The sequence below is a fragment of the Filicampus tigris genome, chromosome 4 (genome assembly GCF_054856515.1).
Source record: "Filicampus tigris isolate MCC_2025a chromosome 4, RoL_Ftig_1.0, whole genome shotgun sequence".
NCBI classification, from domain to species: domain Eukaryota; kingdom Metazoa; phylum Chordata; class Actinopteri; order Syngnathiformes; family Syngnathidae; genus Filicampus; species Filicampus tigris.
The window spans coordinates 4,452,951-4,477,500 of NC_141220.1; the positions used below are offsets into that span (position 1 = coordinate 4,452,951).

General features: G+C 42.1%; 1 protein-coding gene across 1 annotated transcript in view; it reads right to left on the bottom strand.

Annotated features, from left to right (window-relative positions):
• Positions 1 to 4,101: 4,101 nt before the first annotated feature.
• cmip (c-Maf inducing protein) overlaps positions 4,102 to 24,550 on the bottom strand; it is a 58,648-nt gene continuing 38,199 nt past the window's right edge. The window contains exons 11-21 of the mRNA XM_086028528.1: positions 23,851 to 23,916; positions 18,963 to 18,989; positions 18,825 to 18,873; positions 18,649 to 18,756; positions 18,438 to 18,554; positions 17,779 to 17,919; positions 12,640 to 12,687; positions 12,392 to 12,538; positions 8,533 to 8,638; positions 8,349 to 8,419; positions 4,102 to 6,908 (exon numbers count right to left, since the gene is read on the bottom strand). Of these exons, the coding sequence (XP_085884654.1) occupies positions 6,855 to 6,908; positions 8,349 to 8,419; positions 8,533 to 8,638; positions 12,392 to 12,538; positions 12,640 to 12,687; positions 17,779 to 17,919; positions 18,438 to 18,554; positions 18,649 to 18,756; positions 18,825 to 18,873; positions 18,963 to 18,989; positions 23,851 to 23,916 (934 nt within the window). The 3' untranslated portion in view covers positions 4,102 to 6,854. The remainder of the gene's footprint in view (positions 6,909 to 8,348; positions 8,420 to 8,532; positions 8,639 to 12,391; positions 12,539 to 12,639; positions 12,688 to 17,778; positions 17,920 to 18,437; positions 18,555 to 18,648; positions 18,757 to 18,824; positions 18,874 to 18,962; positions 18,990 to 23,850; positions 23,917 to 24,550) is intronic.

Here is a 24,550-nt window from a genome sequence, read left to right on the forward strand (position 1 = left end):
ATTTTTTTTTTTTCATATACAAAATTATTTCACACGCCTTCAAATTGTTTTCTCTACAAATAGAAATTGCCAGCCTTGGCAGTGCACATGAGCAAATAATTGACGCATGCCTCAGTCCTCCCTTCTGTCTCAACAGCCTCTGATTTTCTAGTTTTAGTCACACCATGAGAAGTTAAGAAATAATAATTTAAGAATAAGATTAGAGGCAAAATGTTCCAAAATAATATATTTCATTTATTTTACTGTCAGGTTATACAGACAGTTTTAACATATGACAAAATGGGTTTTGTCCCTTTTTAAGCACTGCAAACTCTATCTTTAAGTAGAGTAAAAGATGTTGTTTCTATCATTGTGGATATCTAGGCCTGATGTCAGCAGAGAGCTCAAACCACATCTGGCTGCTGACCTTGTAACGTGAAATGATGTCGTTTCTACTTTTCCCCAGTAGTGACAGCTGTCAAACAATGGAAAGTTTGGAGGATCAGAGTTGGCGAGGAAGTAGAAATATCTTTACAACACATTGTGTTTGGAATATACTGACACAAATGACAATCATTTATTATTTATATTATTTAATAATGGAACAGGTGAGAAGGAGAGGATTTGTGGCAAAAGACACACGATTTACGAACGCGACGTGCTGCAGAGGATGGGCAAGACGAGGACTTCTCCTGAGTAAAAGGTTCTCGTGAAGTATGGAACATTCTTGCCAGGATGAACTTTGTTCTTCTTCTTGCACCCTTGAGGAAAACAACACATTTTTTCTGTTCTTGTGGAGTATATACAGACCGTTACTCTCCATGGTGAGCGGAGCAAGCTTTTCAAAGAGAGGACTGTAATCTCTTTAATGACAGTTGCTTTTCCATTTCAAATTCAGAACGCCGGCCCAGAAATATTTTCACAATGACATTGCTCATGCTGGCCTGGCACTGAACCTTCGCGTTATCTTGCATGACAACACTTCCATTGGTCTTCATTGTAAAATAAATTGAATATATGACGAAAGAGTACGATTTCACTCAAAAATATCCATACATAATTAAAGCAATGAAACCCATGCCATGGCACCTGTCCGCGATGAAATAGGTAGCATCACATCCAGCTTTCCAACTTGTCTTTACCGACCACCAGATGGATCCTGAATATTATCATTCCAACATTTCAGCAGCTGGGATTGCTTTCCTGGCCAATATTTTTATTGGAACACTGACTCAATGTATGTACATCAGTGGCTTCCAAGTGTGTGTGGGGTGGGGAGTTAGTGGTGGGGGCCACCTTAGGGGAGGCATCCCTGTCGACAATAGAAGTTCAATGTGCAGTAAAATGTCTTTTGCTGGGCAAAGCATACATGTCAATCAGAAAAAGCCCATCAGACGTTGGATGTACTGTACAGTAAATGGCAAAATCTTCCCTGCACCCCTTGCCCCCCATCAACACAAATTTTTAGGAGCAATCAAATCTATGTGCTTCGCATGTCATTGATGTACATAAAAAATGTAGGAGTCCAAATTGAATGTATTTCTGGTTGTACACTGCAAATCTGCTGGTGTTAATTCAACACCATGGGGTGTTCATTTTAGCATCCTGGTGTTTATATGCATCCACACTGTTCAGTGTTAAAATAACATTTACTTAATAAATGTCCAACACCCAATAGTGTTACAGCAACAAAATATAGTGTCGACACTAACACTGTGTTTATGCCAACACTATACAGCGTGGTGAAAAATACCCAACGGCTCGCTAACTTCAAACATATTGCAAAATTTCAAACACTTTTCTTGTATTAAATCCATTTCAGACAGCTCATATAAAGCAGCAGTAGGGCACAATGTATGTTCTTTCATCATTTTCATGTGGAAAAAAAATGTGTCTTGACCAGGTGTTCCTCATTGTATCGTCAACTTGTCTGTATTTAGTTCCCCGCTTTCTTTCAGTCCTTGTCAGTTTGTCATATGTCAATGGTGTGCTGTCTGTTATCAAGTCAAGTTGTAGTATTTGTTTAGTTTCCTTTTGATCCTTGTTTTGGAATTATTCCAGTGCCTTGTTGGCCTTTTGTTTTCTTTTAATTAAATACTTTAGACTGAACTTGAGTTTGCCTCCTGCTTTTGGGTCCTCCTCCACACATATCATGACAGAACAAACTGACCAAAAAATGGACCCAGCGGGACAGGCATTACCAGGTGCCTTTTGTTTTCTCGGTGAGAGGCTGTGCCGGAGCACTGTGACCCTTGCTGGCATGAGGGAAGCCTCCTGACCCTACGAATCAACATCTTGGCAGCGAAATGGTCTCACCTGGACCATGGGAGCGTCCTCCATCCATTCTATCTACCCAAGCATGTTCCCATTTCGGCAGCGCCAGCCCCGCGGCCGCCACTCGAGCCTGTTCGCGTTCTGGCGGCGCGAGCCTTGCGAGCCCTCCCGGGCCTGCTCCTGTTCTTGTAGCGCGAGCCTTGCGGCCAACGCTGAGCCGAGCCGAGCCTGTCAAGCTTCCGGGATGGCCACCGTACTGGCCCCGACAGCGACCTCTGGTCGGGTATCCAAGATGCCCGCCTGATTGGTGGGCCGTGGTCCCGCCTTCTGCCCCCCCCCCCCTCCGCCCGCCCCCTTTTTTAGGGCCTTTTTTGTTGGACTGGGATACGTCCTTTAAGTGGGGGGTACTGTCATAGTCTGTCTTTTGAGTTTGGTTTTGACCCTAATTTCAAGTTTTTCCTTGTGTTCCTTTGTCTGTCTCTCGTTAAGTTGAGTCCACCTGTGCTTGTCATCCCCGTCCGTCCCTTGTTAGCCAACCAGTCTTGTCCAGTCTAGTCTTGACCAAGTGTTCCTCGTTGTATCGTCAACTTATCTGTATTTAGTTCCCCGCTTTCTTTCAGTCCTTGTCAGTTTGTCATATGTCAAAGGTCTGCTGTCTGTTATCAAGTCAAGTCCCAGTGTTTGTTTAGGTTCTTTTTGATCTGAAATTATTCCAGTGTCTTGTTTGCCTTTTTGCTTTCTTTTAATCAAATACTTTAAACTGTCCACAATGGACCACTTAACCATCCCGACACGTACAGTATTATTGTTGACACTTTCAGAGGTGAAATAACATTCTGGTGTTCATTGGCTGTGACTAATCTTTAATAATGGATCTTGCGAGGTTTTTCTTTATCAGTCAATTTTGACCGAAAACTACAGTCAGCAGTAGCAGCAATAATAACAATACAAATAAAAATAACCAGGCAGCGGATTTAGATGAGTTTGTCAAAAAAGATAAACGTGATGGACACTCTTTCTTACATTAGTTTAAATTATGTACACCGAAAAGTGTACATAAAGATCTCACATTCATATTTTATGTGTCGGTGTAATAAAATGTTACGTGCATGTCCGTGGACTGTGAAAAGCCAATCATTATGATAAGATTGAGTTTTGGATGCAATAGAAAATCAACACCTCCAACTTAAACATACTCACAGACAATTTATTTTTGTTTAAAATTATTTTACATGTTGAAGTTCTTTTGTTATATTACAGCCACGGAACAGTAGCAGCAATAACACTAAGACGAATGATAATAATAACAATAATAGTAATAACAACAACCAAGTAGAAGCAGATCGATGCTGAGAAAGTCTAAAAATGAAAACTAAAATGAGCACTCTTTCCAGCTGTCCCCCAAAAATTCAAGGTAGGAATTAAGCAAAATCAAATTCTTGAGTTTTCAGTCAGATTTGACTAATCTGATGCGCTCCTTACATTGTGTGACCCAAACACAACTGCGGAGAATTTCAAAATAGCAAAAACATGCTGTTTTGGGGGGGTTAAAAACAAAACATCTTATCTGTTAGGAACAAACTTGGAGGTGAACATTTAACAAAACGAGGACAGCCCCACAATTACGAAGATGTAAAAAAAAAAAAACAGTAGCCTCTATTTAGCCACAAATAATGTGCTGTTTGATGTCTTTTGGAGGAAGAGGACGTTTAATGCAAGACTGCAGTCTGCAATACAAGTAGCTTGGCTTAATTCAAATAATCAGCACCTGTTAATTTCAGTGATTATTATTTATAAAAAAAACAACAACAACAAAAAATAAAACTGACAGAGTAGCAGGGACCACCGTGATTTTGGCTGTACTTTATTCATTCATCACACAACCAGTAGATGTATCCACAGCAGTATGTTTTTAAACGCGAGAGTGGTTATCTAATTCTTTGCAATCAAAAAAGAAATCTCGAGACTAAAAAAAAAAAAAAAAAGTTTCACTGCAATATTGGCCAATGTGGTGCTCCTGAAATGGTCAGGTAATGAGGTTACAATATGTTTTTGGAGAATTATTATTATTATTATTTTACTAATTATATTTATTTTATGTCATTTATTTATGTCTTGTTTAAGTGGTTGTTGTTTTTTGTCAATTCTTAGCTTGGGATATTTATACACCAATAATGGTTCCGTATTGTTTTGTGACTAATAATGATAACACTACAATAATTACAGAACATGACGAGATCTGTCGTGTCTTATGAGGATGACGTAAAAAACAAAAATGATTGCTCTAGTTCAGCACTTAACCTCAGATAGTGATCAAACCCTTTATCACAATTTCAAACCTTATATAAAACAACAAAAATTGAAAATATCAGATGATGTAGAGACAAGTACATGCAAAACCCTGAAAACAAGACCAACAAAACATCAGATTTATGTCATCGAATCAGTAAAGCTGGAAACTTAAAAATATGGTGCAATGAAAACAATGATTTCGATTACAGTGCACTTTGTGTGAAACAACAAAACAACCACTCAGATTGCTAAATGAAGGCAACACCAGCCCAACGATAAAGGAAGGCCAAGATTAATGCAGAAACAAAAAATGAGAAGGGTTTAAAAATTATTCCAATACAAGAAAGAAAAGAAAGACTATATACAATTGTATGTACATTATACAGGATATGAAAGTTAATTAGCAAGGATGCGGATGGCCCAAAATCTACTGACGAAACTGAAAACGGCATTTCGGCAAATAAATAGTAAAGTAAATAACTCGCAGTGGACGGCATCCTATTCTCGGCTGTAAATTTTGCTTCTTATCAACAGCCTGGAGCATTCTGCAGGTGGCACATAAAGAACCTAAATGCATTTGGAGCAAAATGGACCAACAAAAAAAAAAAAAAAAAAAAGTCAACATGTCTTGTTTTGTCTCAATGGAGCCACATACATGAGACGAAACTGGCTGACTTGCAGTGAGGTGGGGCAATTACCACATACTGTATAATGCAATGTTACCGCAGTACACAGGTAACTCTTTGAAGGAATGCCGAGGGACAATTATGGCCAAAGGTTGTCTCCCCCCAAATCAACGTCCTCCGTAATATATACATGAATTGTGTCCCAACATCTTGTTTACAAATAACCTTAAGAATACCACCACTTTCATTACAGCAGAAAAGAAGAGGCTGCAGCGTGACCTTGGCAAGGGAGGTCAGACTGCACCGTTGCACAGGTAGCGCACCACAAAACCTGCTTCACCAGCCTGGTGGAAGAAGCTCATGTTGGCTTGATGCAACAAGACAAAAACAAATTTGTTTGGCAAGTGTCCTTTCTCCACGTCCAACAGTCTACAACAGGGCCCGAAAGACGGAGCATATGAAAATACACAAACTCTTAGCTGGTGATGGGTCTCGTTAACAGGTGTACATTAACAGGTGTGCCCCCGCCCCCGCCCCCCCCATGGCATAGTACAGAGATCCATGTAAAGGTACGCTCCTCTAAGTTGGCTTCATGTATTATGTGTCAAAAACAAGCACTCATTCAACTAAAAACAACAGAGTCTGTGTACATCTACATGTATACTGCCAGGATCAAATCCCAGAGAGTAAAAGAGGCTTATAAATAACAGGCAATCCCAGACCGCCCAGCTACTGCTACACAAAAGTCTTATTAAATAGTAATGGGAGTTGATGGGTATGTACACGGACGAATTAAAAAGGGACATATTTTGCTATCACTGTTAAATTCTCCAACAGAGAGCCCAAACTGTTTCTCAAATGTCATCCCTGACATTCATCACATATAAACACACAGTATATGAAATTGCAGATGCCTGGAAAAATATGTATATTTAAGCTGGTAAAAACCTTTTTGTCTTGCCTTTGTATATGTTTGTAAATGAGGAGCAGGCACAGTCTTACAACTCACAAAGGCGGCGCCGTTCCCAATCATAGTCTTGGAAAAGAGGGACCCGGAACTCACTCTGGACAATGCAAGGGGGACTGAGGTGATTACGAGTAAAAGATGTCCGTTTGAATAGCTACATCGTGGATTAGGGCAGAGAAGAGCTGGAATGTAAGCAGCACTTCATCACAAGCGATACATGAGCGATTCAAAAGAAAAAAGAGTGGAAGGTTCTGAGTGGGCATCACCCTTACCCACAAAACGTCAGAGCCGGACCGGTTGAGAAACAGATGACATATTACAAGGATACAGGCGGGGAAAAAATATCCGTTTTGTTACAGTATAGCAGGTCCTTGGACATCCTCAGATCACATTAGCAAAAAAAAAGGTCCACTATACATTGACAGCAGTAGCGAGGTGAGCAACAAGGTCCGTAAAGCTTTCTTTGTCGGAGAAAATTGCAACTTTTCCGTCCTGGTCATGGCGTTGTTGTATCCTCTCCTCACACACACACACACACACACACACACACACACGTTAAAGAAAGATGATCCTGATGATTGCTGTCTGACATCCTGGTCTAATGAAGAAAATGTCAGATGATGCAACAAAAAACTTGTTTGTGAGCTGTTTTCAGACTGGCTATGCTTTCTTCTGGGGGTTCGGCTCCCCTGTGCAGGTTGCGTCAGCACACTCGATCACCAGGCCTCTGTGTACCGAACATCCACATCTTTCAGGTTGGGCAGTTTGGCCTGTAGGGAAAATAGCACATAAGACATTACAACCACTACAGTGGCTCCTCAACTTCACATGCCCTTTGAGTTTTAATGAACAATTCAATAAAAAAAATTCAGGCAAGAATCTAAAAGTTGCAAAAGAGCCGTCATGCATCTTGTCGTGTGACAACTTGACTCGCAGCATCACGCAAGCACGGATACAGAGACCGGCACACAAAAGACATGTTCCATACACCAGTTATTGGTTTTACGCAAAGGTGTGTGTAAACATGCCAAAGCACCGTTTGATGGAACTGGCCCTGTGTCATTTTGTCCTCAAAACAATGTGACTTTTATTGTCCCTTCCTATCAAAACAAAAAAAGTATTTGGCTTTACTATTTGCGGCGATCAGGCTGGCCCACTAATAGCGAAAACCCGCTTGTAATCGACACCCATTGAAATGCACTGAGGAAAGAAAAAACAAAAAATCTTCAAAAAACACTGACAAACATTCGACAAGCGTTTTTCACGAAAATAAAATTTCAGAAAAAAAATAATTGGGGGAAAAACAATCCTACCAATATGCAAATCTATATTTACATGTCACCAGCAATTCTTTCTATATTTGTGTAAATTATTAGGAATGTAAGCTACATCAAGTCGCTGTCAGGCAGACAGCCCGTATGTCCAAATATGACTGATGTCGTGGTCCGCGTTCGCTGTTGCTGTGTTGTGCCGCAGTTCCTGCTTCTCCCCTTCCCTCTCTGTGCTCCTCCCTCCCTGCAGTGCTGGAGTGTGGCAGTAGGTGGAGCTTAACTCGGCAGCAGAGACTCACACACTCACCTGAACCGCATCAGACTAATTAGATGTGCCAGATGATTCCTTGATTTCCATGCGCCTCTCTGTTCTCGAGTGGACAACTCCCGGTGAACTGAGTTACTCCCTTTTGTTGTTTAATTGTATTTCCCTGAGCAAGGTGATTCTCAGTTGCTACTTTGTCTTCCTGGGTGATTTTGTTGCTACTTTGTTTTCCTGAATATATATTAGTTTTCCCTACTTTTGAACTCAGTGATTTTGTGTTGTTACTTTGTGCCAAAAATAAATGTTGCCTTTTTTTGGATTACTGCTCTCTGCCTCCTGGGTCCTGTTCTTTTAATTGCCTTACGGCACGTAACAACTGATTTCCTATTCTTCCACAAATCAATCTGTCACAGCGTCTTCTGTGATTGTATTTATCCGTGTGTTGAAAACATTGCCATATAAGTGAAATATATCAATATAGGGGTGTATTTTTTTAGCCCTTATGCGTTTTTCCAAGTTAAACTAATTAATTAATTACATGTAAAATGAATGAAGTTTAACTTTTTTTTTTTAAATGCCAAATTACCAAAAATGCATGTAATTAAAGCACTGAAACCAGAATGGCACACAAAGTCAAACATTTTGTCGTTATCAGCGTTGTGTCTTGTTTTTACCTTGAGGTCCTCATATGTGTCAGCTGTAAGCTTGGTGCTGTTCATGTTCAGACTACACAAACTCTTCATGGCTGAAAAAAAACCATGCAGTTTGTTGAATGGTTATAAATGTATTTGCACATATTCTCATTGAATTCTTGGGACAATAGATGAGTGTAATATGCGAGTGTATGTGTTTCCTTACAGCTCAGAGCCAGTAATCCAGCATCAGTGACAGGAGTCTCACACAGGTTCAACACCTGAAGGCAGGCCAGGTGCTCCGACAACAACCGCAGTCCTGCATCCCCAAACTGTGGAAAGACATTACATATACATATTTTGTTGAATCTCTGTGTGATTCTCTGAAAGTTTTATTCTCTGAACTATTTAATACTAAAAGAACTTCATTCTGCTGACTCATGGTTACTATAAAATGGAAGTCCATAATAATTAGGAGGTAAATATGTGCATTTGGCCACATCAAAAACATAAATATGGATGTCGTGATATCGCGATATTAAATTTGCAACAATATATTGTTGTCATCATGTAACGATATTAATAGCAAAGCCCAAGTTGTTTTCCATTTGTACAGTTCCAGCACCCTCTGATGATCAGTTTATTAGTGCAGTTTAATTTGATGCCACAAGCTTTTAAGACCTACGCCAATCGCCTAAAGGGTCTCATGACTGGCCAAGCCTATTTCTTTGTCAATGCTGTTATGATGTACAAAAACAGAATATTGTGATGATTTTTTTTTAAATTAGCTTTCTTTTTTTTACAATATCATGAGCTTTTTATATCTCGCCAACCACCCCACAATATAATTATCGTATTATGAGGGTCATATTGTGATATTATCGTATCGTGACATTTAGATATCGTACATCCCTATAAATAACTTTTGATAGCTCCACCGAGGGAAGACTCAGAGAATATTAAGTAGGCTGACCAGGGTAAGACCAGAGGTCAATTTGAGGTGGCACATAACGCTTAATGTACAAAGGCAACTCACTATAAAATAAAGGAATAATTACGGCACCTATACACTATCACTCTACAGTGTTCATAATTCAGGCTGTAATGGAATTATCAAATGTAATTTCAGTGTAATGTGGAGCTCGTTGGCGAGCACCTTTTGGCCGGGCTTGCACCCATGGCTCAGCTCGCAAGGACAATGTGGGTCCCACTTGTAATGAGCTCACCAACCATGGGAGGGGCGAAAGGGGTCGGGTGCTCTATGAGCTGAGCGGCAGCCAAAGGCGGGGACCTTGGCGGTCTGATACCCGGCTACAGAAGCTCGCTCTTGGGACATGGAATGTCACCTCTCTGGTAGTCCGAGCCAGAGAAGTTCCAACTAGACATAGTCGCACTTGCCTCCACACACAACTTGTGGGATCTGGCGCAAATCCTCTCAAGAGGGGTTGGACTCTCGGACTCTCTTGCACTCTGGAGTTGGCCGCAATGAGAGGCGCAGAGCAGGTGTGGATTTGCGGCCGCATGTTTTAGACACTCGGTTGAAGAGAGAGGCGGAGCTGTCAACTGATCACCACCTGGTGGTGTGTTGGCTCCGAAGGTGGGGGAAGATTCCGGTCCCACTTAGCAGACCCAAACGTATTGTGAGCGTTTTGCTGGGAACGTCTGGCAGAATCCCCTGTCAGAAGGACTTTCAACTCCCACCTCCGGCAGAACTTAGCCCACGTCCCGGGGGCAAGCGGTGGACATTAAGTCACAATGGACCATGTATCGTGTCTCCATTGTTAAGGCGGCCAATCAAAGCTGTGGCTGTAAGGTGGTTGGTGCCTGTCGTGGGCGGCAAATCCCCAAACCCGCTGGTGGACACTGGCGGTATGGCATGCTGAAAAGGGGACTCTGGAGGCAGCAGACAAGCGGAATGCAGCTTCAGTGGTCACTGATGAAAAAACTTGAGCATGGAAGGTGTTTGGCGAGGCCATGGAAAACGACTTACAGACGGCTTCAAGTAAATTCTGGTCCATCATCTGGTGTCTCAGAAGGTGGAAGCAGGGCACCATTACCACTAGGTGTAGTGGAGATGGGGTGCCGCTGACCTCGACTCAAGACGTTGTGAGACAGTTGGGAGAATACTTCAAAATCCTCCTCAATTCAACCGACACACATTCTTTTAAGGACTCTAGGGACTCTCAAGTGGGCTTTCTTATCTCTGGGGTTGAAGTCAACGAAAAGCTCCTCGGTGGCAAAGCCCCGGCGGTGGATCAAATCCGTCCAGAGTTCCTAAAGGCTCTGGATGTTGTGGAGGTGTCCTGGTTGACATGCCTCTGCAACATCGCATGTACATCGGGGAGAGTGACTTTGGAATGGCAGACCGGGGTGGTGGTTCCCCTTTTTAAGAAGGGGGACCGGAGGGCGTGTTCCAACTATAGGGGGATCACACTGCTCAGCCTCCCTGCTAGGGTTTGTTCAGTGGTACTGGAAATGAGGGTCCGTTGGGAGGTCGAATCTCGGATTCAGGAGGAGCAGTGTGATTTTTGTTCAGGCCGTGGAACAGTGGACTAGCTCTCTACCCTCGACAGGGTCCTCAAGAGTCCATGGAGTTCGCCCAACCAGTCTACATGTGTTTTGTGGACATGGAAAGGCATTTGAACATGTACTCCGGGGGATTTTGCCGGGGATACTTCGAGAGTACAGGGTATCGGACTCGTACAGACTGTTCGACCCCTGCACAACTGGCATCAGAGTTCGATCCGCATTGTTGGTAGTATTGTCTGTTTCGTTTCCATTGAGGGTTGGACTCCGCCAAGGCTGCCCTTTGACACTGATTCTGTTTCTAACTTTTATTGACAGAATTTGTACGAGCAGCCAAGGCGTTGAGGGTCCGGATTGGTGGCCTCAGTATTATATCTCTGCTTTTTGAAGATGATGTGGTACTGCTGGCTTCTTCAAGCCACAATCTTCAACTTTCACTAGAGCGGTTCGCAGCCGGGTGTGACGCGGCTGGGATGAAAATCAGCACCACCACCTCAGTCGGAAAGGGCAGAGTGACTTCTCTAGGTCCGGGATGAGATCCTGCCCCAAGTGGAGGAGTTCAAGTACCTTGGTGTCTTGGAGCGGGAGACCAACAGGCGGATCGGCGCAGCGTCTGCTGTGATACGGACTCTGTATTGGTCCGTCATGGTGAAGAAGGAGCTGAGCCAGAAGGGAAAGCTCTCGACTTACCGGTTGATCTTGGTTCCTAGCTTCACCTATGGTCAAGAACTGTGGGCGGTGACCAAAAGAATAAGATCCCGGATACAAGCGGACGAAATTAGTCTCCTCCTCAGCGTGTCCAGGCTTTCCCTTAAGCCGGATCTCTTTGAGTGGCACAGGTCTGGTAGTGTGTCCGCAAACAGTTTTCCTTATCGCAAAGAAAAGTGACAAGATAAGATGCTAAAACAAAGTTTAAATTGTTGGTGCACATCTGGCGAACGTCTTTGCAACTGTTTACAACACCGAACAAAGTCTGACAAAAAACATTTGCTAAGTGCACACACACTTGCAAACCTTTGCCACTCATTGAGATAATTGCTTTAGAGATAAGGTGAGAATGTCAGTCATCCGGAAGAGGCTCAGAGTTGAGCCGCTGCTCGTCCGCATTGAGAGGAGCCAGATGAGGTGGCTCGGGCATCTTACCAGGACACCTGGTGAGGTGTTCCAGGCATGTACTACTGGGAGGAGGCGCCGGGGACAACCGGGGCACACTGGCAAGACTATGTGTCCCGGCTTGCTTGGGAATGCCTCAGGATCCCCCAGGACGAGCTGGACGAAGTGCCTTGGGAGAGGGAAGTCTGGGATTCCCTGCTTAAGATGAGGACCAGTTTCAAGAATGAGTGCCATAGAAATTTGTTTGCTGTTAAAAAAGGATGTAATGAAGGCGCAGTTAAATCAGCAAGCGAATCGATATCCCTTTCTATTGTCTGCGTTTCACCGCTGTGATGTGTTGTGATTACGGTTCGGAGCTGAGGACAGAGATGATACACGTAAAAAGGTAACAGTGCGCAAAGGGAAAGATTCTAAGGCTACGTGTGTGTATGTGTGCGTGTGCCTACCTGAGTGGACCACAGGTTAAGTTGTTTGAGCGAAGGCAGCTTGATGAGCTGCTCGGCACAGGCACTGGTGACATTGGTGAAGGCCAGGCTGAGGTTCTCCAAGTTCCCAAAAGAACCTGAACTCAACAGGCGAGCCAAGTCTGCATCCTAAAACATGACAAAGCTTTTATTAATTGAGCTTTATGCATATACTGTATGAGGACAGAGTGGCGAAGAAGAAAGACAGGAGCTCATCACTGTTATCTCACCGTGGACTTGGAGGGAAGAGTCAGGCGGGTGGGGCCACCTTTTCTTTGCTGTGACAACAACAAAAAAAAGATGGCGTCAGTGGTGTCGTTGCATATGACCCTGTTGGAACTTTTCCACACAGCAGATGGCGTGTGTGAGTCGCTTTATCCATGCTATGTGTAAGTAATGAACAGAGCTGGGCACTTGACCCTTTTTTGCCCGTCCGGCCGCAACCCTCCACCCTTGACCTGGGTACCCTTCCGACCTTGACCCCCCGCCCTTATTCATAAAAATTATCACCCCCCACCCCCCGTCCCAAAAAAATAAAAAAACCTGCATGATGCCCCCGCGGGAGAGATGCTAACGGAAGAGGTTTATTTAAAGACAAGCTGGCTGGCTAACTTACTATTCAAACCCGCTGTGGACAGCTTCAAACGCGCCACTAGTACTTACCCAGTTGAGTGTGCTTACTTCCATTGCAAGCCATGGGGTTGGTTTTGTCGTATTGTATAATTATTTGGGTCCAACAGACAAGTATGCAAGCATTCAACAAGTTACTTATTTATTTTCCATACTACCCCTCCTTCACACTTCCCGGCCTTCAAAATAAAAGCATGTCATGTCATCTTCCAAACCGCTTATCTTATCTAGGGTCGCGGGAAGTTGCTGGAGCCTATCCCAGCCGTCAATGGGCGAAGGCAGACTACACCCCGAACTGGTCGCCAGCCAGTCGCAGGGCATCAAAATAAAAGCATACCAGCAAATTACTACACAACAAGTTTGCTATGGCGTATTTCCGGAAGTAGGGAAGAGGCCAGAAGAAGTGCATGAACTCCACCTTGATGTGCCGGCATCATCCTTAAGTGCTGCGCGCAGCTTGACTATACTTGTGGATACAAGTTGTTTTGAAACAGTTGCGTTTCAAGTCGGGGGGCGTCGCTGCAAAAAGACAGCGACAACAATGGATATCGTGCCTGCTACAACCATAAAGGGACCGAGATGACTAGACGATGCATTTAATTGTATTGCGAAAACGATCTGGAAGGAATCTGTTAAGGGGGAACGTGGGTGACTAGCTTCTTTACACACACATACGTGACATAACACCCACGCCGCCGCCAAACTAGTTTGCTGCTTTGCAGCAGCAACGAGCTGCGTGCTGCGTGCTGCATCCTCTCCTCCGTGTGGGAAACTGAATGTTATCGCAACATGTGACATAATGGACCGATCAGAGCAGCAACAATTCCTGATGTGTGTGTGGCATGTGTTGCAGACCTGTCGCCAACAGCACAATGCGTCGGTCATGTGAATCAATGCGGCAGTTGTCGCTCGCGTTGACACAAGCCTTTCACAGAGGAGGCTGAGATGAAATTTGGCCGGCTCGCGACCACGTCACACACATGAGGGCCGATTAGTAGGCCGGACTAAAATCCACTTCCGGCCATGCTTAGTCCAGCCCTTTTTAAAAAATTGTCAGCCCCCACCGCCCGCACCAAAAATGCGCATCCGGCCGGGCCGGAGGGTCCGACCGGTCCGACCCAGTGACGGACTGCCCAGCTCTGGTAATGAAGTTGACACTTTTGAGTAATGGGGTGTATTTGACAGAAATGTGGTGGTGCTAATTCACGTCTCTTTATCAATCAATCACAAACATGGAAAGTATAGCCTACGTTGAAGTATTTGTTATAAGTGCAACTGCTCCAAAACACAGTCAGCAATAGCATTCTACAATTTTACAGAAAGGCATATTCCAGTTTATTTGTTTTTCTACAATCAATAAAAATGTCAAAATGCCCCACAAGCGACTTTAGACTGAACAGTACATTACAGGGATACAAGATATGCTGCGGTCATGCCGAACGTGAGTTGAGCTGTTCTCGCGATGCGAGTACATATAAAGTAAATACGGATTGCGTAGATAGTGCCAAATCTGTACAGCTACAGGGGACTACAAAGGCTTCGAGAATGTATATAATATGTCACATACACGGCAGGTAAAAAGCGGGCAAACAATGTAGGACAAAATAATCATTGCGGTCTGTGGGCACCGGGACTTGTACAACACAGCCAGCTTTCAATTCGAGCCAAAAAGGAGCAGGCGTAGGCTACTTGGTGTAGCTAAGTGTAATTAAGTGTATGGACTTATTTACAGCTGTTTTCACCATTAAAGTCGAAATTTACGTCATAATACTTTGTATAAAAAAAGAAAATACATTAAAATAAAAAGCATAAGATGCTGTACTTAGCATTACTGCTGAGAAGTGGATGGAGAAAGAGGAGAGGAGGGCGGAAAAGGCAAATATACTGCCGGATAGCAAACAGACACGATCGAGACACTCTGCACATGCTCAACCGCAAGGAATGTTGGTCTTTGTAGTACAGGAAGTGCTTGTATGGGGAAGTGTGTTGTTTGGTGCGAAACCCATCACAAATACATAAGTAGAGGTAAACAAGCTCAGCGACATAGCACAATAGCACACTTTTGGAGCGAGGGGGAAACCTGCTTCATTCATGTGGCGAGTGTGACATGAATACCAAGTGTTTTATTGACAGTTGAATGTAACAAGCGGAAATGACGTCTGTTTGAGTCATGACGCCAGGTGTCGCCGTACACACTGGGTTATTCAAATGCCCGAGCAACTCTGTCTGCTCAATCATGTAAATGGGAGATTCTGAATGTTTCAGAAATGGGAATTTTGACTTTAGCCTCTATGGTGCTGGGGAAAAAATAGCGAAGGAGGCACGGGCGTCGTAAAGTCGAAATTCCTGTATTTAGTTTTATTTTCCCCAATTTTACTCAATATGATTTCACTCTCCTCTACATTAAAAAAAAGGATTGGTGCCCCAAAAAATTGAAATATGTTTACAAGTATTTTTTTTTTGTAATTTTAGGTAGTTTCATACGAGTATTAGGGCAACTCAGCACTATTGTTGGTGATTAGTCGACTAGCAAAATAATAGTTTGTGGCAGACACTTGCGCCAAACATCAACGCGTATTGCGTTTGCGAATGGCTGCAGCACCACACTAGAGCAGAGAGACAAGTATGGTAGCGATTTAAAAAAAAAAAATCAAATCGAAAATCGGGAACTGAAAATCGAAAATTGAATCGGGCGTGAGTGAATCGTTTCATCCCTAGTATACAATGAACAAGAGTTTGTCAAAACATGCAAAAGAGTGTTAGGGAGATGGGGGTGGTACGGAGCAGTTTATGTATGTTTATGTGTAAGATGTGGCTCTTTGCAATAACACAGTCCAAATTTTGGCTCTTTACCATTGAGTGGTTGGCCACCCCTTGTGTAGAGGGTAACCAACAGAGCTGGGCATACCGCCTATGTGACGGACCGGTCTGCCTATCCGCCTATGACGGACGCCCATTTTGTAGGTGATAAATGATAGACGGGAAACTTAAAAAAATAGTCGGGGGCCATTTTTTTTGCCCCGGCACGAATATGACAATGCGCCCGTTTTTACGCTGAGAGCAGACTATTTTCTTTCACCAATTTCTCAGACGAGTTGGGGGGAAGCAACTCTGTGCACCGAAACAGCCAGATGGGCGCAACACGGCCCCGAGCACTCTAGACTAGACTTGCGCTGGCACAAAAATAAAGTTACGCCCGGTTTTATGCCGCGCGCACGGGTGCCAGTCTACTAAAATAGGCTCCCCAAATGTTTATTTCAGCGTTTTTTCTTTTAGCACAGTGTGTTCTTTTCCTAATTTTACTAATCTGTTTGCATTTTCTTCTGCATTTTAAAAAAGGTCCATGCCTGAGAACAGTGAAACATCTAAGTATCCCTTTTTGGATTTAGAGATAGTCACATAGTATTCATAGTGCAACTTTTCACTGTGCGTAGTTTTTGGCTGCGTTTTAAAATGCACTAAATATTTATAGCTGAAAATGTTAAGAGTTTCGCCTTCAATTTAATTTGCAGCATAATTTATAAACATGTCAGAAATGCTGGTACAAATGCTGCAAAGTTTAATCAAAGTTAAATGTACACTGTAAAAACAGTTGGGTTAAAAATAACACATTTTTGGGTTAAAAAAGGGCCGATCCGCTAATTGGGTCAATTCGACCCACCTTCTTGCATTGTTTTGTACAACACGGCCCAATTCTTTGGGTTATTTGGTACAAAACTACTCATCAATTTGACCTAACTTTCTGGGTTGTTTTCTGGAAAAAAAACAACCCAGGAAGTTGGGTCAAACTGACCCAAGAAGTGGTTTGGTCCATTTTTGACCCCAAATTGTGTTATTTATAATCCAAGTGTTTTAAGAGTGTACTATCATCATAATTGTTATAATTTGCAGTTTGTACATACATTAAAGAACTCAAGATGCAATCTAATCATGGTTACATAAGGGCAGCAACTTGCTGGTGCGATATGCTGCGATTTACATATGACCCAATTAGTCCACTAACTGCAAAACTAATCGTTGATTAGTTGACTATCAAAATAAAGGTTTGTGGTAGCTCTAGATCAGAATAATGCTTCCAGTTGTGCCATTGTGGTGGAATTACCTAATCTGGCAAGGGACAGATTAATACTGTACGTGAACCACTCATTCCAAGGAGTTCGCCAGAGTATCAATCTGGGACTGCTCCAATGTGATCTGCTCAAAAAAGGTGGCACATTCAGTACATTTTCAATCAGGCCATTTGTCAACCGAGAAAAGTTTTCATCACAGCCGCATAGCCCGCCCCCAAACACACTGTTCCTTTGTGATTGGTCCGCACCAGCTCGGAGCAAGTCAGAGGGTTTGTGACAAGAGGGATTCTCGGGGTTGTGTGAACGCACAAATACCGCGAGAATTCAGCTTGCAGGCAAAATTATAAGAGGTTACCTGCAATTAACCACCCTAACCCCAATGTCATTCCAGGCCAACTAAATGGTATGCAGCATTTAATATCCATTCATCCATCCATCCAGTCAGCCATTTTCAACATAACTTTACGCTACAGTCTGTATTTTTACCTGCACTAGAAATCCAGCAGCCAAAATTTCAGATCAGATGTTTATGCCGTAAATTCAGCGTTGCGCCAAAAGGCCCAATGCAGTGTTAATTGAAAACACCAATGTACCTTATAAAGTAAAGATATGTAGAATGTAGATATGTGCACATGAGTGTCATTATGTGCATAAGCAATACTAACTCACCAGTTCTTTGAGTTCCCGCTGTCGGTCGCAGAGCTGCTCGTACATGCGCAGGCCCACCTGGGTGCTCTCCAGGGTGGAGATGATCTGCAGTTGCGTGTCCTTGTTCTCGATGATGTTGTACTCCAACATCAGACATAAAATCTGGCAACACACAATCAAACGTTTAAACTCGATGACACTCACGAGTGCAGACTTCCACCACGGTTGAACTGTTACTGTCAGTGAAAAAAAAATCTTGAAGCATATATATATATATATATATATATATATATATATATATATATATATATATATATGCATATATATATATATATATATATATATATATATATGCATATATATATATATATATATATGCATATATATATATATATATATATATACGCATATATATATATATATATACGCATATATATGCATATATATATATATGCATATATATATATGCATATATATATATGTGTATATATATGTGTATATATATATGTGTATATATATATGAGTATATATATATATATATATATATATACACATATATATATATATATATACACATATATATATATATATATATATATATACACATATATATGCATATATATATACACATATGCATACATATGCATATGCAATTAGAATTGAATAAAAAAATGACATACCTCAACCATCGTCTGGTTCCCGCGCAAGGCCAATAGCATGCAGGGGCCGAGCTTGTTCTCAGCCAAAGAGAAGAGGAACTTCTTAGTCTTATAACAGGAACCCATCAAGATATGAACCTGATATAGAAGAAAACAGAGAGGGATGGAACAGTTCATACCAATCACAACCAATTAATGCTAAGGGTGTTATTGAGAGTATATGTAGACCCACCATACTGGCAAAAAGTTCGCCATCATCATCACAGGCCACCCCCCCTGGACTATAGAGCTGAAACCAGCCATCTTTTCCCGAACGCACGCTGAGTAGGCAGGAATGGACCTAAGGCACAAAGGAGTAGTTCAGAAGGAGCATTGAGAGGGGTGACACCGGTTTGAACAAAGTCTCACCTCTTGCCTTGGATCCTCTGCGAACCTCTGAATAACATATTTCAGTTCCCTAGTCAGACGGGGGGGGGGGGCAAACAATAAAGTTGGTAAACTGAAATCAATATTTTGCGATCCAGTCATGTTGTATGTAATACTTACTTTGTGAATTTGGCATGTGCAAGGGCCCTGCAGAAAAGGAGAAACGACATGTCACTGTCTTAAAGGAAACATATTATAATATTTAGAATAGTTTAGCGTATATTTATACATCATTTGGCCACTATTTGGTTTGAGCTGAACCTTTTACCACAGTACTGTACATGACACAGCTCTTCTTTGTTATTTTATCTCGTCAACACAATGTCAGCGGGAGTGTCCTATTGGTTATTGCGACATCAGTCCTTGTGAACAACTGCATTATTTATATGGAATATTATCAACACAAGATAAGAACGGATTTGTTCCTTGGAATGACATCTCATAATAACTTGTGGGTGGAGGGGGGCGGGTTGGTTGGCTAAAGATTGCAATATGGAATATAACTAAGGTACATTCTTAAAAATACATATATCGTACTTTCCGGACTATAAGCCGCTACTTTTTTCCTGGGTTTTGAACCATGTGGCTTATATAAAAGTGTGGCTATTCTGTGGATTTTTCTTCCACCGCTAGGGGCGCTCTAACCGGAATTACAATACAATGGAACACAATTGCCATTAACATGATGTAACTGCAGTTGGAGGAGTTCAACAGGCGAGGGCGCTATGCACTAGGTTATTTTCTTTCGTTCTTTAGAAAGAAAGAAAATATATATGACAAACACAACGGGCAAGCAAGGAAAGTCTTATTTACTCTAAGCAGTCTATGTAAACATGTGATGTATATGTATATACAGTGTATTTGTATATGCTGCAGCTGCATATGCTATAAGATAAATATTAGATGTATGTGTGCATTTGTGTTTTGAACTTGTTGGCTCAATGTTGCCATTAGTCGTACTTAGCCGATTCTGACTTTTGGGTCATAAGCTGCATCGCATCAGTTCCATGGCTAGGCGTCGGCCGAATGAGCCAGCCGGGCCGGCCCGGGCAGGATCACCGACCCCGCGAAGGGCGACTGCTGCCACCGCGGCGGTTGCTGGGGAGATCCGTGGGCAGGGCGGGGCGCACGCCCAGAGTCGCCGACGCCGCGGCCCGCACTTGCCGGCCGGTACGAAGCGAGCGGAGGGGCTGACCGAGAGGACCACGGTAGCTCGAGCGGGTGCGAGCTTCCGTGCTATTGCGACGCAGCTTCGGCGGCAGGAGCCCGGGGCTCCGCGCACTTTTTTAAATTTATTTATTTATTTTTTTAAATCGGTCATACTTCGTTCGTAGCTGTTCCGCGCGGCTAACTAGGAATCGAAATTTAGCACCGACATTCTAAAATCCGAACGGTTTTGGGAGAACCGGAGCGATGGAACCGGTTCCACTCGATGCCCGATTCTTGGTACCCAACCCTAAGGTGCGGCTTACATATCGTTTTTTTCATTATTTTTTTAAAAATAGAGTGGGTGCGGCTATATAAAAGTGTGGCTTATAGTCCATAAAATACTGTAATTAAATTGAAACCATTACCAGTAATTGTTAAGAATGTGAATCAAATTTTATTCAGCTGATTTCACAATCCTGCAATACTGTATATTAAGTGATGCATTCAAGAGCTGTTTCCATGTAACGTGAAAGCCATGCAACCTTGGTCTACTATAACCTGCCATGAGCCGAATCATTTTTAGTCTAAACTGCTCTGTAGCTATTCTTTGTACAATATTCTGGTACACAAGATAGTGGGTAGGTTCAATTTGTAGCTGTTAGCAGTAAGACATTGGATAAAGGCGCATCTTTTAACTGAGAGAACAAGGATAAGGTGTGATAATGTGGGTAGGGTTGGAAAGTGTAAGCTCCGGCCATTAGCGGGTCTATTGCAGCCTGCTCAATTGTCAAGATAATTCCTCAAATTAAACAAATCACACTTTTGCTCCATGTTGCGTTTATGCTTCTTCATTTCCATAACTTTCTTCTTGTTTACATTATTGTGACCAATAAGAGAAAAACAACGACATTAGTTACAGTGGTTTGTAATGATCCAATTTGGACAGGCTTTTACTGTGAGAACGCTAAATGAACCAGCAGAGTAGGAACAATGGGCCTCATTCACTAATTGTGCGGAGGCACACAATGTGTGACTCATCAATAACTTCACACTTGAATTTGTGTGTATCCTGTGAGCAAGTTTAGAATATCCTCAGACCATGCGTACGCACAAAAAACGATGGATCAGTCGTTGAAGCAAATGTCAAACACGCTTCTTTTACCCAAGATGCGCAACATATTGAAACTGCAGTCATTTATAAAATCAATCATAAAAACAACTTTAATGACAATAACTTAAATCAACTATTTGCTAATGAGTAGATGATTGACCTAAATAACTGTGAAGGACACTTCTCATAGAGTTCACCCTCTTGCCGTTCAAGTGCATATGGGTATGTGTTTTGTACGGCATGAATGAATCCGCTGCTGTTTATGTGTCTGCTGTTGCCACTCAAAGTGCGCGAGTACGCTGATCGCGCACCTTGAAAAGCCTGCCGACTCCTTGCATTTCCTGGTTAATCTAAGGCATGAAGGTTTAGTACACAGGAAAGTAGAATAAACTTTACACCTGCTGGAAGACGTTTAGACAAACTGGACATCGGTACCGGTCGTTTGGAAGCTTGTTAGCCTGCGAGCTAGTTAGCTAGCTAGCGACTATTGCAGCACCGTTTGGAAGCATTTGATTGAAAGGCAAAACGGGCACACTCTAGTATTTGAATTTGGAGGCTGATTTCTTATACTTTTATCATATATTTTTTTTTATTCATTCAAATTTTTTGCTTTTTAGCAACACTCTTCTCTGTGGTGTATCAAATTGATAAGGAATTTTCTTTATAGGGCCATTAAATTGTTACACCTATTGAGTTTATGATGATACTGGAACTAACTAAATCAATGTATTTATCCAATTTGCTATGGGAAATATTGATTTGAACAATGGGGAACAGATATTGTGCTTGACTAGCGATCCACTGTACTTGCCCGTTAGAAAATGTTTTTTATCGCAATAATGTCAGTATGTGCTTGTTAGCATGTGCGTTGACGGAACTAATTGTCTCCTGAGCTACAGATTACTGGGGAGTGTTTTTGCCTTTCCTAATGACACCTTTAAGCGATAAAGGCAAGTCAAGGCTACAAGCCAATAATGGTGCAGGTGAGTTACAGGTGAGTTACCAGTGTTGCACACAACAAGTCGTCTAAATCTCCACTGCTTAATGAACCCGTCAATCTGAAACCTCATGAGCTACCTCCAGAAATGCTTTGGGGCGGCTTCAAGCACATTATTAGAGGAACTCTGCAGTTCACAACCCCCGGGACAGGAGGCATGTTTGTTGAGGGACTTCAACCCACGTCAGCATTCAGCTCCCCAAAGCAACCAACGGTTTCAGCTTCCCAACATATTAATAGAAATTATTACATAGATGGCCTGTGTTGTCGGTTAGAGTCTATCATTATGTTTGGGCTAAGGTTATTGGACTGGAACCAAAGGGGATTATGTTATGATGTTAAATTGTTAAACATTAAAAACTTAAAATGTATGAAGTATGGTGTCTACATACATGTTTTGAAGACAGGGATTTTTTCCAAGGTTATGCACTTATTTTCATATTTCTGTGGAAGTTGTTGCGAGTTAATAAAATAAATCTTGCTGAAAAAAATGGCTTCTTAGCTTGTTTGGTAGCAGGAGAAATAAAGTACGGTAGTGCCTTGAGATATGACTTCAATTTGTTCCGTGCTCATGCCCATGCTCATAATTCTAAATATTCGTATCTCACTTCATATTTTCCAATTGAAATAAATGGAAATGACATTATTTTGATCCAGCCTTCCCACCCACCTCAAAAAATGTTTTTTTTTTTTTTGTAATGCGTCTTTAAATAAGGAAAATATAATTCTATAATATTGTCCGACTCCTCCATAAAAACTGAGTAATAACATAATCATAATGTTAAGAATTAAACAGTTTGTATCATGATTGAATACGTCAATTTAATTAATTGTGGTGCTCCTTCTAGTGTGGCTGCCTTGGCCACCGGGGGCAGTATAATACATCAATGGCATTTTCCATTATATGTTAGCTTAAGCTAGCAAGGGCCTTCAAAAAGGGAACGTTGTTTTTGTTTGTTTTAAATATGCAACATGTAATTCTCTTTGTTTTATGTTTATATTTAGACAGTAAATGTCAACTAGGACTCACATCGAACAATTTGAAGCTTCTTTTTTGAAGAATTATTTACCATCTGCGAGACTGCTTTTACGAAAAAGGATTGGCCAAGTGACAGCTGGTGTCTTGAAAATGGGGTCACTCGTACCTCAAGAAATCAGTTTAAATGCCAGAAGGGAAAAAACAGCGGGTCTCTGTAATTTGCTGCGATTGCAACCTCATTTTGTGTTTGACACTTTTTTTAATCGGCTATGGGGAATATTAAATCAATAAATCTATTGTTATTTATTTTTGAATATGGTGGAAACGAAGTCTGTGTATTCCCTTTGTGCTTGCTTGGGTTTTCTCTGGATTTCTGCCACATTTCAAAAACAAGCACGCCAAGTTAATTAAAGACTGTAAATCGCCTTTAGTTGTGAATGCAAGTACGAATGGTTGCCTGCCTAGATAAGCCCTGTGATTGACTTCCGCCCACTCCAGGGTGTACGCTGTAAATCAGCTGGGATAGGCTCCAGCTCAAAATCTTACCATGAATACTGATTGCCATCAAGCAGCACACTCTGTTTTTTTCCTCAGTTTCTACTAAATGCAATTCACATCCAGTTCCACAACATGGTCAGAATTCTCTATGATCACTTAATAAAGTTCTAATTGCGACACAACAATAACTGTAAAAATGAACTACAGTACGGGGCTAAATTCATTATTGCAACAATGTGCTGACGTGTCAGTTTTATTGTGTGTGAGGACTCACTCTTTTGGAAAAGGGATGGGCTGCAACAGGCTGGCCAACGCAGGTCTCCAGTCGTCATAATCCGACCTGACACACACACGCGCGCACACACACCCACACCCACACACACAGACAGTCATTAGAAGAACAAAGATAAAATAAGTTCTGTGGGTTGGACGCTGAATAAGTAAGACTCCAGGACAAAAGGTGTGGTTGGACATGAACCACTGAGTGACGCAAGCTCACAGTGCTGACTTAACAGAAGGTGTATCACATTACTGGAAGTGAAGTAACACCAGATTCTTCTTAGTTAACAAATGATGAAGAGTAGTTTAAGGCCAATCTCGTCAATGTGGTAACAAGACCTTCACCTTCAAAGAAAGTCACACGTAACTGCAGTTCCACTTTCACAATGTGTGATCGCATTCATCACTGTCTGACCCATTTTCACTCAAATATTTCAGGCATACCAATATGTCACCTTCACTGAGCAGAAAAAAACTCTCTATTATGGGTGTTTAATTCACTGTATGTTCAATGACAACCAGACGTGGGCATGTCACTAAATTTTGCTGATTCGTCATTCGTCAACTGCCAACCGTCCGTTGTTACTCCGTCCCTATTTCAAACCGACCAAATCTGTCGTTGCCGGGCCGTCAGTCCGTCATAGTTATTTCCACCGCACTTTCATCATCGCTAAATTACAGTCCGTCACCGCTAT